This window comes from Balaenoptera musculus, chromosome 16, assembly GCF_009873245.2.
Source record: "Balaenoptera musculus isolate JJ_BM4_2016_0621 chromosome 16, mBalMus1.pri.v3, whole genome shotgun sequence".
Classification (NCBI taxonomy): domain Eukaryota; kingdom Metazoa; phylum Chordata; class Mammalia; order Artiodactyla; family Balaenopteridae; genus Balaenoptera; species Balaenoptera musculus.
The window spans coordinates 25362452-25375065 of NC_045800.1; the positions used below are offsets into that span (position 1 = coordinate 25362452).

The 12614-nt window shown below is 46.1% G+C and overlaps 1 protein-coding gene across 4 annotated transcripts in view; it reads left to right on the forward strand.

The window, feature by feature from the left end:
- The first annotated feature begins 1422 nt into the window (after positions 1–1422).
- Positions 1423–12614, forward strand: part of STN1 (STN1 subunit of CST complex) — a 36352-nt gene continuing 25160 nt past the window's right edge. Inside the window, exons 1-3 of one of the 4 annotated variants that reach the window (XM_036828710.1) lie at positions 1423–1816; positions 2185–2378; positions 9452–9547. In XM_036828710.1, the coding sequence (XP_036684605.1) occupies positions 2246–2378; positions 9452–9547 (229 nt within the window). In that variant the 5' untranslated portion in view covers positions 1423–1816; positions 2185–2245. The remainder of the gene's footprint in view (positions 1817–2184; positions 2379–9451; positions 9548–12614) is intronic. The other 3 variants (XM_036828707.1, XM_036828708.1, XM_036828709.1) reach the window with 3 other exon arrangements.

Here is a 12614-nt window from a genome sequence, read left to right on the forward strand (position 1 = left end):
AATGATAACTTCAGGGGCAGTCTGCTCTGGTCACCCCAACTGGGTGTGACCCTCCCCAAGGCCAGCAGTAAGCTTGGAGTCCCCAAGGGCCCTTGTTTCTAGCACTCTACCCTTGAGAGTCGTAAGAGTCATTGCTGAAAACTTCTCGGGTTCTGCGTACACCCAGCAGTGATTTTCTTCTTGAGTTCCACCCTGGAGCAGATGTGTACAGTCAAAAAATGTCGCCCAATCCAGATGTCTTCCCCCATCTTACAAGTCAGCTGGAAGCACTCGTCCTACTGGGTGTCATACTGGGTATCCTTCCTTGAAGAGAACCTCCCCCTATTAGAAAGGTGTCTTCTCTTAATTAAATCTTAAACTTGACAGATCCAACTGTTCATCGCAGTAGAGTCTGGGCAATGCTTTACCAAGGATTCTGTTTTTTAGCTTCTTCAGTGGCCAGGGATGTAATTAAATGTCATCGCTCTAATGACATACATTTTCTGTTCCAGCTGCTTGGAGTTCCTTCTCTGCTAAATAGTTTAGCAATTATCTCTTTGGCCACCACTTAACTCCCCTGGGAATGGCCTGCCAGCATGACCTGTACTACTTCTGCAATTTTACAGAGTCCCTGTAAATTAGGAAGAACTCCTGCCATCTCAAGTAATGTCATGATGTGGCTTATTTATTTATTTATGAGAGTGCAACATGGCTATCTCTTCTCACTGTAAATTAGGACTATTGGGGACAGGCACCATCAAGGTGGCCATAATTTACCAGAACGCCAGTTTTCAAAATTCTTAAATGTACAACATTCCGTAGTATAGACAGAGTAAGAGGAAAGGAGACAAACTTTGTCATGATCTTGCAAAGAAGGCTAGTCTTGGGCAGAGCAAAGGCCTCGCATTCCCTCAAGGGCTCAAATTTAGATCCTGACATTATCTAAAGTGAGACTGTACAGTACCAGAGATTGCGTGTGTTAATAAATCATTTATCAAGTGTAAATAAACATTTAAAATACGCCACAATGTAATCCTGCTTTTGTATTGCTTTGTTTATTTGTTCATTTACAATATCAGGGACGGAAAAAAAAAAGTCTGAACCAGTCCCAACCTCTCGGAGGTCATGGCTCAGGGTCCCACGACTAGTGGGGTCCGGATGAAAGGGGGACTTGGAAGGCGCGGTTTGGGCAGCAGGAGTTTCAGGGCCAGCTCCCAGGCCTCGGTGATTTGGACTCTGCGCTCCCGCGGAGGCTCAGGGAGGGCGCTGCTAAAGTCAAACGGACCCCGCGTAGCCCTGCCAACCCCGCCACCACCTGGGAGAGAGCACCCGGCGAAGCTGCTGCGAGACGCAAAATGGGGCGTGGCCGCGGGCGGAGTGGGGCGTGGCCTCGTGGGGATGGGCCGGGGCCGCGGGCGGCGCGAAGGAAAGGCCGGGGCGGGGACACAGTGGTTGGTCTGGCGCGAGGGATGGTGTCAGGCCCTACCCCCACCCCCCGCTGGGAGCACCAGAGGTGACCTCGGCCTAGCGCTCCTGCTCCGGGCGGGGCCGGCGGCGGCGCCTCCAGGCCGTGGGCGCCAGTGGCCTCCTAGAGCCGGAAGGGCCGGGCCTGCGCGCTCCGGGGACTTGCGGGCCGACGGCGCGGGCGCGGGCCCGGCGGGAGGGGCTACGGCTGATCTGTTTTTCGTTTCCTTTTCCATCCTTTCTCAGTGTCATCCTGAACACCGGAAGGTGCAGCGGCAGGGCTACGGACAGACCCACCCACTCTGCCCCTCGGTTGTGTGGCCACGAGGACGCCCATTCCTCTCTGGACTCCACCCATTAAAGCGGTTTCAGGGTACGCATATATGGCCATCTGTCCCCAGAGTGAAAAGTTGGTGTTTAACCGTTTAGAAATTGGTACTTTTGGAGAAGGAGAAACACTCCCATGGGGCAGAGGAGTTTCCTGGGGAAGAGCCATAAGGAACTCACGGGTCGTCACTCGAGAGACACCTCTTTCCAGGCCCCCGGAGCGCGCAGGCCCGGCCCTTCTGGCGCTAGGAGGCCACCGGCTCTAGGAGGCCCCTGACGTGCAGTTTGACAGGCCCCGGACCCCTGGATTTACCCCTTCCCGAGTTCGGGATGCCCGTCCGGGAACAGCTTGGGGGCCGTGCGGATTTCATCCACTTTAACAGCTTTGCGTCCTGATTTTTGTCTCCCATCTAGCTCTTCGGCTCTAGATTCAGAGCTTTTCAGGGTTGGCTGGAAGCCACAGCCCAGCCTCCTGATGCAGTCTGAATCCAGCCGGTGTGAAGAGGAAACTCCTTCCCTCTTGTGGGGTTTGGATCCCGTGTTTCTAGCCTTCGCAAAACTCTACATCAGGGATATCCTGGACTTGAAGGAGTCCCGCCAGGTGCCAGGTATGTGGCTGGTCGGCCTGGTGACTGCTCTGTGCTGCATCTGCACCCCACCCTCCCTTCCCGAAAGCTACAGAAATCTGGGGCTTAGGGGCTTAGCAGAGCCTTTCCAGCTGCAGGCTTTGAAATTGACATAACGTGGATCCTCAAGTTCATTTCTGTGCAAGTTAAAAACAGTCTCTTTTTTATTTTTATTTTTTAAATAGATGCTTGGGGGAGTAACTTTGTACTGAAGAATGTTTTTTACCTGGGTTTGAGGTCTTTCATATTTAAAAATACTCAGTTTTTCTCTGGGCCTGCTTGTGGTGGAAAGCTCAGGCCTTGCTCCCTTTCCTAACTTCACCACTTACCTGGCCTGGGCATGTGGCTCACCTGTAAAGTTTAGGTGTCTTCTTTGTAAAATGAGGATTAACCATGCCTGATTTTCTTGTGGGGTTTGGTTTTATTTTGAATAGATGAGAATCAAAATAAAATAAACTCCCTGAGAGGAAGGACATCATGTGCCTTGTTCATCTATGTAATCCCAGCACTTAAACAGTGCCTGGCCTCTGGTGGGCTCTCAAGTAGTAGTAATTGGAGCAACATAGCATTATAGATGTAAAGTTAAAGAAATCATTTTTTTAAATTAGAGTGGTGGTCACTAAAGATAGGATCTTCATACCCCCAAATATAGCAAATATAGTTTAGGGTAAATTTAAGTAATTTACATAGTTGTGGATGAATCTTCACGTGTTTACTGTGCTATATGAGAAGTTTGGTTTAACTCTCTTTGCTATTTTGAATGACTAGAAAGCTATGAGTCAGAAGTAGTTAAGAATCTCAAGCATGCAGTTTTAATGAGACCACGTTTTGTGTGTTTCCCGTTCTATGTACAGATATATTTGGATGACCTTATACTAAAGCCTTTTGTACAGATTTTTCACCACACCTTCATTTTTCTAAGTATTGTTGGAAATGATCTGGTTTTTTTCCTTGGAAGGCAGCCATCCTCCCCCACTGTTGTCTGTTTTCCAGAACAGTCTGGTAGTCTTCATAGCTCATCTCCTCAGGAAGAAATTAATTCACACCAAATGCCAGGCTTGCTTAAAGATCTTCTGTAGGTACTCAAGGAAGTATCAGGGATGCTATAAGAGCTTAACTCTTCCTGTGGGTGAAGAACTGTATAATGTATTAACAACAAACCAAGGAAAACTTCTCCCAGTGATCTTTGTTATGTCACTGGTGGTAATGTTTCAGATGTAGTTTTTAAAATGAAACTGTTGTCAAACCCAAGTTTGTGTGCCTGACACACAGTGAGACCAAACAAACCAAAACGTTGGAGTTTGGAGCAGAGAGAGGTTTATTGCAAGGGCCAAGCAAGGAGAACAGGCAGCTCAGGCTCAAAAAACCCAAACTCCCTCATGGTTTTCAGGGAAGAGTTTTTATTTATTTATTTATTTATTTATGGCTGCATTGGGTCTTCATTGCTGTGCGTGGGCTTTCTGTAGTTGCAGCGAGCGGGGGCTACTCTTTGTTGCGTTGCACAGGCTCCTCATTGTGGTGACTTCTCTTGTTGCGGAGCATGGGCTCTAGGCGCACGGGCTTCAGTAGTTGTGGCACGCGGGCTCAGTAGTTGTGGCACACAGGCTTAGTTGCTCCGCGGCATGTGGGATCTTCCTGGGCCAGGGCTCGAACCCATGTCCCCTGCATTGGCAGGCGGATTCTTAACCACTGCGCCACCAGGGAAGTCCCCTCAGGTAAGAGTTTTTAAAAGCAACATTTGGGGTGAGGGCCACAGGGTTTATGACTTTCTTCTGATTGGTTGGTGGTGAGGTAACAGGGTGGTATTCCAGGAATCTCAATCATCAACCTTCTGGTTCTGACCGGTGTGGGGTCTCAGCTTGTAGTTACCATCCTCCACCTGGGTGAGGGTCTTAGTTCCTGCAGAACAACTCAAAGGTGTATATCAGATTATTAGGTATATCCCTTGAGGGGGAACTAGGACTCTGTTTTATTGCTGCACTATTGTTTCTTGACTGCTTTTTCTTTGTTTCTGCATTCCCTCACTCCCCTAATTAGTAACTACTTGAATCTGCCCTTTGGAACTCAGGGAAGGTCTAGGATCCTGAAGCCTTTTTCCTACAAAAAAGAAACGAGGGACATGGAAATGCTTTTGTATCCAGGAGGGCCCTGCTTGGTTTCAAAACCTCATGGTTGAAGAAGACATTAACCATAATTTCATAGAGTGATCTTCTTTAGACTATGCTCTAGGGTTCTGAGGGGTGGGAAATGCTACTAGTCTAGGTTTTTATTTTTGTATTGTTTTGTTGTTGTGTTTGGTTTGGTTGTCATAAAAAAATAAATAAACCTTTTATTTTGACTGCATAAAATTTAGAAATGTTTAAACAGCAAAGAATATCTTACACACACAAAAAGAAACAAATGTGTAATGAAGAATTTGGCTGGCCTGTGTTCGAGGTTCCTGGAAGATCTTTGGATTTCTGGAATGATAGGAGTGTTTTTGTTATTCATGGTGGACCCCTTGAACCACATCTGAGTTTATGCTGATGAGGTGCCTCACGCTGGACCCCTAGGTAGTTTCAGGGTGGGGGCCTTTCAGGCCTGAAAAACTAACCATGTGATTAGAGGGTTGGTTTTGAGCCAGGTGACATCAACCCAACCCCGCAGGAGGGGAGGGGGACTGGAGATTGAGTAGTCAAGTGGGCAGTGATTCAGTCAATCTTGCCTATGTAATGAACCCTAATTAAAACTCTGGACATTGAGGCTTAGATGAGCTTTCCTGGTTGGTACTCATACTTGATGTGTGAGGGTGATGTGTCCTGAGGACATGGCAGCTTTATGCTTAGACTCTCCTAGACCTTGTCCTATGCATCTCTTCATTTGGCTAGTCCTGGTTTGTCCCCTTCATTATAAAACTGTAATCTTAAGTATAACACCTTCCTGAGTTCTGTGTGTCATTCTATTAAAGTATCAAACCTGAGGTTGTTGTGGAGGGTGTTTGTAGCCAGTTGCTCAGAAGTGTGCATGGCCCGAGGACCCTCAAACTTGGGGCTGATGCTTGAAGTGAGAGTCTCTTGTGGGAGACAGTGTCCTTAACCTGTGAAATTCAACCTTACTCTGGCTAGTTAGTGTCTGAATTGCCTTGCAAAGTGGTTGTAGAATGTCAACTCCCCGAAATTAACCTGTGAATTTAGAGTTAAACTAATAGAATATCATGAAGTTTGACTGTGGTGGTTTGGTTTGGGATGTGTCTCCCGTGTCCCCTGCACTGGCAGGCGGATTCTTAACCACCTCGCCACCAGGAAAGTCCCAAAAGTACTTTTAAAACAGAGAAAAAAGGCAGATGTCTTGCTGTGGGTGTGGCTGTCACTGCTCTGAAAGCTGAATCAAAGCTACCTGTGACCCTGGGTCCCTGAGCCCTTCCAGAGTGACCCTCCTCCTTCCTGGGGACCTGATGATCCAGGGGATGGATCCCCTGATATGGTTGGAGCTCTGTGGGCTACATGTAGAACAAAGGCAGCAGGAGTGAAAGGACCACTTGGGGAAGGCTGCAAGTTAAACTCAGCATTAGCCAGTATCTGTTGTTGTTATTTTCTTTTCTTAGCTCATCAAGCTTTCTCTCAGTCGATAGAGCTGCCATCCAGCTTTCTCAAGTTCTTTTCTCATAGAGGGGATTCTAGTGTTAATAGAAGGAAGTGGTTCTCTCCATTGCTTTTTCCATGTCCTCCTTCTTTTTTATTTTTACTTTTTTTACTTTTTGGCCACACTGTGCAGCATGTGGGATCTCAGTTCCCTGACCAGGGATCGAACCTGCACCCCCTGCATTGGAAGCATGGAGTCTTAATCAGTGGACCACCAGGGAAGTCCCTTCCATGTCCTCCTTCTTCTTGTACAGGTTGTGCTTCTGACGTGTATAGTTCAAGTTTCTATACACTGCGGCAACTTTCTTCTCTATTTCCAAGCAGTTTATATCCTCCTCAATCAATTTTCTCTTTGTGATTTTATTCAAGCCATCTGTTATTTTCTGCTAATTTGTCCTCCATTGTTCTTTTCGTGTTGCTTTTATGATGTTTTTCCTTGTTTTTTTGCATCTTTGAGCGACTCTGTCCTTGAAGATGAGCATTGTCAGTCTATGAGATGAAAGTTTAGGGACTTCCTTGGTGGTGCAGTGGTTAAGAATCTGCCTGCCAATGCAAGGCACACAGGTTTGAGCCCTGGTCCGGGAGGATCCCACATGCCACAGAGCAACTAAGCCCATGCGCCACAACTACTGAGCCTGTGCTCTGGAGCCCGTGAGCCACAACTACTGAGCCCACGTGCCACAACTACTGAAGCCTGTGTGCCTAGAGCCCATGCTCTGCAGCAAGGGAAGCCACCGCGATGAGAAGCCTGCGCACCGCAACGAGGAGTGGCCCCCGCTCGCTGCAGCTAAAGAAAGCCCGCAAGCAGCAGTGAAGACCCAATGCAGCCAAAAATAAATAAATAAATAATAAAATAAATTTAAAAAAAAAAAAAAGAAAGTTTAGGGGACTCCCTTTTCTGTCTTTTTTTCAAGAAAGTCTACTGTGTCCTCCAGTGGAGACCTGTTCAGGTTTTTTCAAGTGTTGCCCAGTGCAGAGTTGGTAATGTTGGAGGACTGGCATCTACCACAGGTGACTTGAGGACTTTGTTGGCTTGTGTCATCAGTCCAGTCTTCTCTACATACTTGCCTTTTCTGTATACTTCAGCCCAGGCAGAACACCTTTTGGCTGGCTCTTTTCCCCTTCTTAAAGTGTGTCGGCTCTTCATTATAAAAACCACCATAGCGGCACATACCAGGGTGTCCCAGGAAGACCCAAAGAACCCTGGGGCTTGTCTCAAGCTTTCAACGTCACCAGCAGAGCACCCCACAGTGGCTTCTGGACCAGCTGGAAAGACTTCAGGGGCAGGCAGCAGGCCCTCCATGGGTCCACAGGGCCTCCCACTGCCGGTGTCCTGGGAGCCACACCAGCCATGCAGAGCCCTGGGGGGTGTACCGTCTCTGATGGCACCAGGAGCGCACTGACTCTAATGCCCGGCAACCAGGACAGACCGTCAGTTAGGCTGGGGGAGGCAGAGGCCAGTCAGGTTCTAGGAAGGAGCTCTCCCTAACTTGGCTTTGCTCAGCGCACAGATAGAAAGTCCAGCGCATTTGGGGAAGCAGAAAGGGCTGACTGCAGCCAGAGACCAGTCTGGAGCTCAGGCCACCCTCATCCCCCCGCCCCAGCCCTACAGCAAAGCTGGACCAAAGCAGGGCCATACCATAGCCTGTCTCTGCACACAAGCGTGTCAGGGCATGATGGTGGGGCACACTTCAGCAGAGGATGCCATGCCCCTGACCCTGGGGTAGGCTCATTCTCCCCATTTAAACTTCCCTTCTGCTGCAGGAAGCCCGAGTCTGCCAGCAAAGGTTCTATGGGGGTCACCCTCCTCTGAAGGTGCCCTCTCTCCTTTGTGTCTGATCGGTGCAGGCAGGCAGGGCTGGAGGACTGAGGGTCTCCCCACAGGTCATCACTGGGTTTCCATGGTAAGAACTCAGGAGAAGTCGGTCAGAACTGTCCCGCTCTTAAGATTTCATGGCTCTTCTGTGGAGCCAGTTTGACCCTATTCAGGCCAAGTGTTGCTGGAGGGAAGCGACTCTGCTCCGGGGATGACACAGGGACCCAGGCTCCTTCCCTCATGTGACCCTGCCATTTCAGCTCTTGGCCCCCAAGGTTGCCCTCTGCACGGTCTCCAATCCACTGAGTCATCTTTAGGAGTATGCCCCTGCTAGGGGGAGGGCCCTTCTTTCGGCTGAATTTGACATCTTCAAACCACATCTCACTCCCCTGGAATCTCTGGCTAACTGAGGCTCAGAAGCTCCTTGTCCATCCCCTGGGGACTCGGCCATGGGCGATTGGTCCCCAGCCCCTTTATTCACATGGGAAACAAGAGAACCATCAGTGGAGGCCATTCTGGGGGTTCTGAAGGGCTTCAGGGTTCAGGCTGCGGGGTCCCCTCCCCCCATGGATGTGGAGAAGACAGACTCTGACCAGGCTTGGCGAGGACCAGAGAGGGTGAGGGTGGCCAAATGCCTGAAGTGATGACTGATTCTTTGTTTACAATTCATGTATTTATTTGAAAAGGAAGTCACCATTTAAAAGTTTATAGCCTCTTTCTGAAAGTAAAGAATTCGGTCATCGTAGGGAGAAAAAAAAAGGCTGGAGAGGATTTTAGTCCAGACTCTTTAGCTGCAGGTGACAGGAACACAATGCAAGTAGCTTAAGCCCAAATAGGCAGTTCAGGTAAGGATGTTGGGGACCCCACAGGAGCCGGGACAGCGATGGGGTCTCGGGTGGGAATCGAGGGCTCACCGCTGCCCGCAGTCCCTCAGTTCCATCTCCGTCACGGAGTCCAAAAAAGGCCTCTGGGTGTCGGTGGGTAGGGTTCTTCCTCTCACGCTTCTCCTCTGGCGGGAACTTGCCTGCTGGCATCTGTTGCCTAGGCTTTGAAAATAGAATTTTAAAAAGAGAAGTTTTTGAGTTGTAATCTGCTGGCCCCAAAGGGTAGTGTTTTGTAACCTAATTATCTTCTCTTTTTCTTAAAAAAAAAAAAAGTGCTACTGCTAATTCGTAGAAATGATGACTGGTTTCCTAGAAAAGCCAGAGAAGCCTTTCTCGTGGTTTCCTCTCTCTTTCCTTTTCCAGTCCCTCAAAATATAGTACTGTGTTGTGTCTCATAATACTGCGGCTGTTTTTAGGCCCCTTATGAGAGTTCTACAGGCAGGTGCGTTTCATTCTCACAAGTGGAAAGAAGATTAACCAGATCTAGTTGGACAATATTGGTTTTCTCTTTTCTGTGCTAGCACAAGCTTCTTTAAAGCCACACTTTCTACTTATAACCCTCGAGGAAAAGACATCTGAATTTCTTGGGGTTTGGCATTTGTCAAGAGCTGATTCTTAAGTCTGAAATTTTAGCAAGCAGCATGCCACTGATTTTTGACACAGTTAACATTTACTGAAGCAGAAAACGTCATCATACGTTATATGGACTTTGCCTTTTTTTTCCTTTAATTTCAGGTGTATTTTTTTACAGTGGGCATCCAATAAAACAGGTAGATATCTTGGGAACTGTAATTGGAGTGAGAGAAAGAGATGCTTTCTACAGTTATGGAGGTAAGAACAATTGTGTCTGACATTGAGTTTATGTGGAAGGACCCCACTTAGCTGGACATTGAATTTGAAGCAACCCCAGCCTTTCAGAGCAGCTGGGGCCTCTCATAACCCCCATGCACTTGTCCTCTATTGGGAACCATTTGCAGCCACCAACATGGACTAAGTGTAAAATGAGGCAACGGGTGGGAATGATACTGATGAATATTGTCAGGTGACAGCTGCTGGGGAGCTAGGAGGCAGAAGAATTAAACTACAGTCTAGGGTCACTGGTTGATCAGGGACAGATACCTGATACCTAGGGCATAGCTATAAATAGCAAAGGATGGTAATATATGTTTATATTGATACCTTTAAAATAAAAAGGCCAGATTAACATTAAAGTAGACTCTTTAAGAAGACAGGGAGATATGAAAAATAATTTATAAGATTTATATCCAGAACAGTTAAAAAAAAAAGCTTTTTGGTACCCAAAGGGGTAAATATCCATTATCAGAAAATTTCCCTTCCCTTATGATGATGGAAACTAAATAAAGGGTTTCTGTAGTTTGGACACCAGCGAACTGTTAGAATATGATTTTAGTGTCATGGGTCTTGACTTTTTTTTTTGCATTGAGCTTAATGTAATCATTTTAATATACTGCCTAAGATTCTCTGTAGTTAAGAGGCCAAGCTGGATATTTTGTGGGAAGCTTAACTTTGAATTCCAACCTTTGCTATAATTGACATTGTCACTTTTTGTTGTATTCACTTGGATTTGTATTCTTGTTCTACTTGGGGAAAAACAGAAGGCATTTGAACTAGGTGACCAAGAACATTTCATTGGCAGTCTGTGCATGATTGATAATTTACAGATGCAATTTCTTCAACATATATTCATTTTCCTGGGGCTGATTGTCTTGTGCTTATAAAATAACATGTGAGAGATGAGATTTCTCATGCCCTCTGCTTTTTCCCAGCTTATATTTTTTTTAAACTCTGAAATAGATCATCTTGTCATGCATCCCCATACTGGATCTCTTCTCTGCTTTGTTTTACCAAAGATACTAGTTCTCTTTTTCTCCAGACAGTTCAACAAACATTCACTAAGTTCCTACAGCATACCCAGCTGCTGGCAAGTACGTTATCTGTAGTACATTATAGTACTTCCTCTCTAAGTACCAGTGATGACATGATAGTGATGAAATGATAGTATCCGTCAGTTTACAGAGCACTTCTGCATGCATAATTTCATGTTATTCTTCTCCTAATCTTTTGAAATGGAAAAGACAGATATTATTTCCATTTTATAGATGAGAAAACTAAGGCTCAGTTACTTGCTCAAGGTTCCACTGATGGGTCCAATCTCTTTACTGACTCCAGTGTGCTGTGTAGTCTCCATATAACTCAAATTCTAAAAGAAAAAGAGATTTTTCTATCAGTGTTAATCAGGGGCTAGGGAGCAGGGAGGGATGAATAGGTGGAGCACAGAGGAATTTTAGGGCAATGAAACTATTCTGTATGATTCTATAATGGTGGATGTATGTCATTATACGTTTGACCAAACCCACAGGATATACAACACCAAGCGTGAACCCTAATGTAAACTATGGACTTTGAGTGATAATGATGTGTCAATGTAGATTCATCAATTGAAACCAATGTACCACTCTGGTGGGGATGTTGGTAATGCGGAAGCTCTATGTGTGAGGGGGCAGGGGATGATGGGAAACCTCGCTATCTTCTGCTCACTTTTGCTGTGAACCTAAAACTGCTCTAAAAATAAAGTCTATTAAAAAATTTTTTAAAAAAAAGAAAAAGAGATTTTTCTCTGTCCCATGCCCCTCTTCCCACCCCCCCAAAAATCAGCTGCATCTGGTTTTTAATTTTCTGATTTTTAGATCAGAATGAGGCTATTTGAGGACATCAGTCCTGGCTGTAGAACCAGGCCAGATATAATGCCTCTGACCTAAAGGGGTTTCATTTAACCCCTTTTCCCATCATAAAGAGATGAAGGCAATATGGCTGACTCTTCCCAATAAACACTTCTCTTAGACTGGATGTCATGAGAGCATGGCACATCTGTGGTTTGGGGGGAAATGAAAAGCGTCTGAAGGCTGAAGTAATTGAGAGTATAAACACTTGGGACTTTAATTCCTGTGAGGCCTGTTCAAGGGAGAGCTGCACATACCCTGATGTTCTCAGGCCCAGCTTGGCTCTCAGGCCACCTGCCAGGTGGCTACTCCTGCTGTCCCAGGTCCTGTTCCTCCTGACTCACTGCAGGCCTATATGCTGGGGTTGCTTCCTGCTCACCCTGATTCGTCCCATGGCTGAAACAAAAGGCCGGCAGCCCAGGCCATGCTGCCCAGCTAGGGAGGACATTGCCCAGCATGGCAAGGACACTCCCCTTCCAGGGCCTTCCAGTAGCCAGGCCTCAGGATGCCAGGGCAGTGTCTGCTGGGAGAGGTTACCAACCAGGAAGTCAGAGAGTTTGGTGGCAGTGCCCTGAGCACACAGAGCACCTGGCAGCAACTCAAGCTTAGACCTAGAATCCTGGGAGACTACAGTCAAGACCAGAATGACCTCACGTTTTCTAGAACAAATGCTCATGTGCTAATATTTTTTGACTTAGAATTATAAGGCAAAATTTTAAACTGGCCAGAGAAGTAGTGTGCCTAGAAGTGTCATACATTATTTTTTAACTCAAAATGTCCTTATTGATTTTTTTTTTTGCTTCTTAAAATGATACTCACTATAAAATAAAATTTAAAGCTAGAGAAAATTTTAATGAAGTACATAAAGCTCATGTGAAATGCTGTAAATCAGATAAAAACAATATCAGTGTTTAGGTGAACATCCTTCCTAGTTTTTCTAACATGTTCCTAATATGAAGAAATATAGATATGCCTTATTTCTTTCTGTTTTTAATGTTTCTGGAATTAGGCTTACAGTCAATGTATACATTGAATATGGGGTTCCTTCTACATACTCCAAAAGAAACTGCTATTAGCATTTTAATGTCTTAAGATCATTTCTGTCAAAACACACTATTTAATGTTTTATATAAATTAGATTATATATAAGATATATA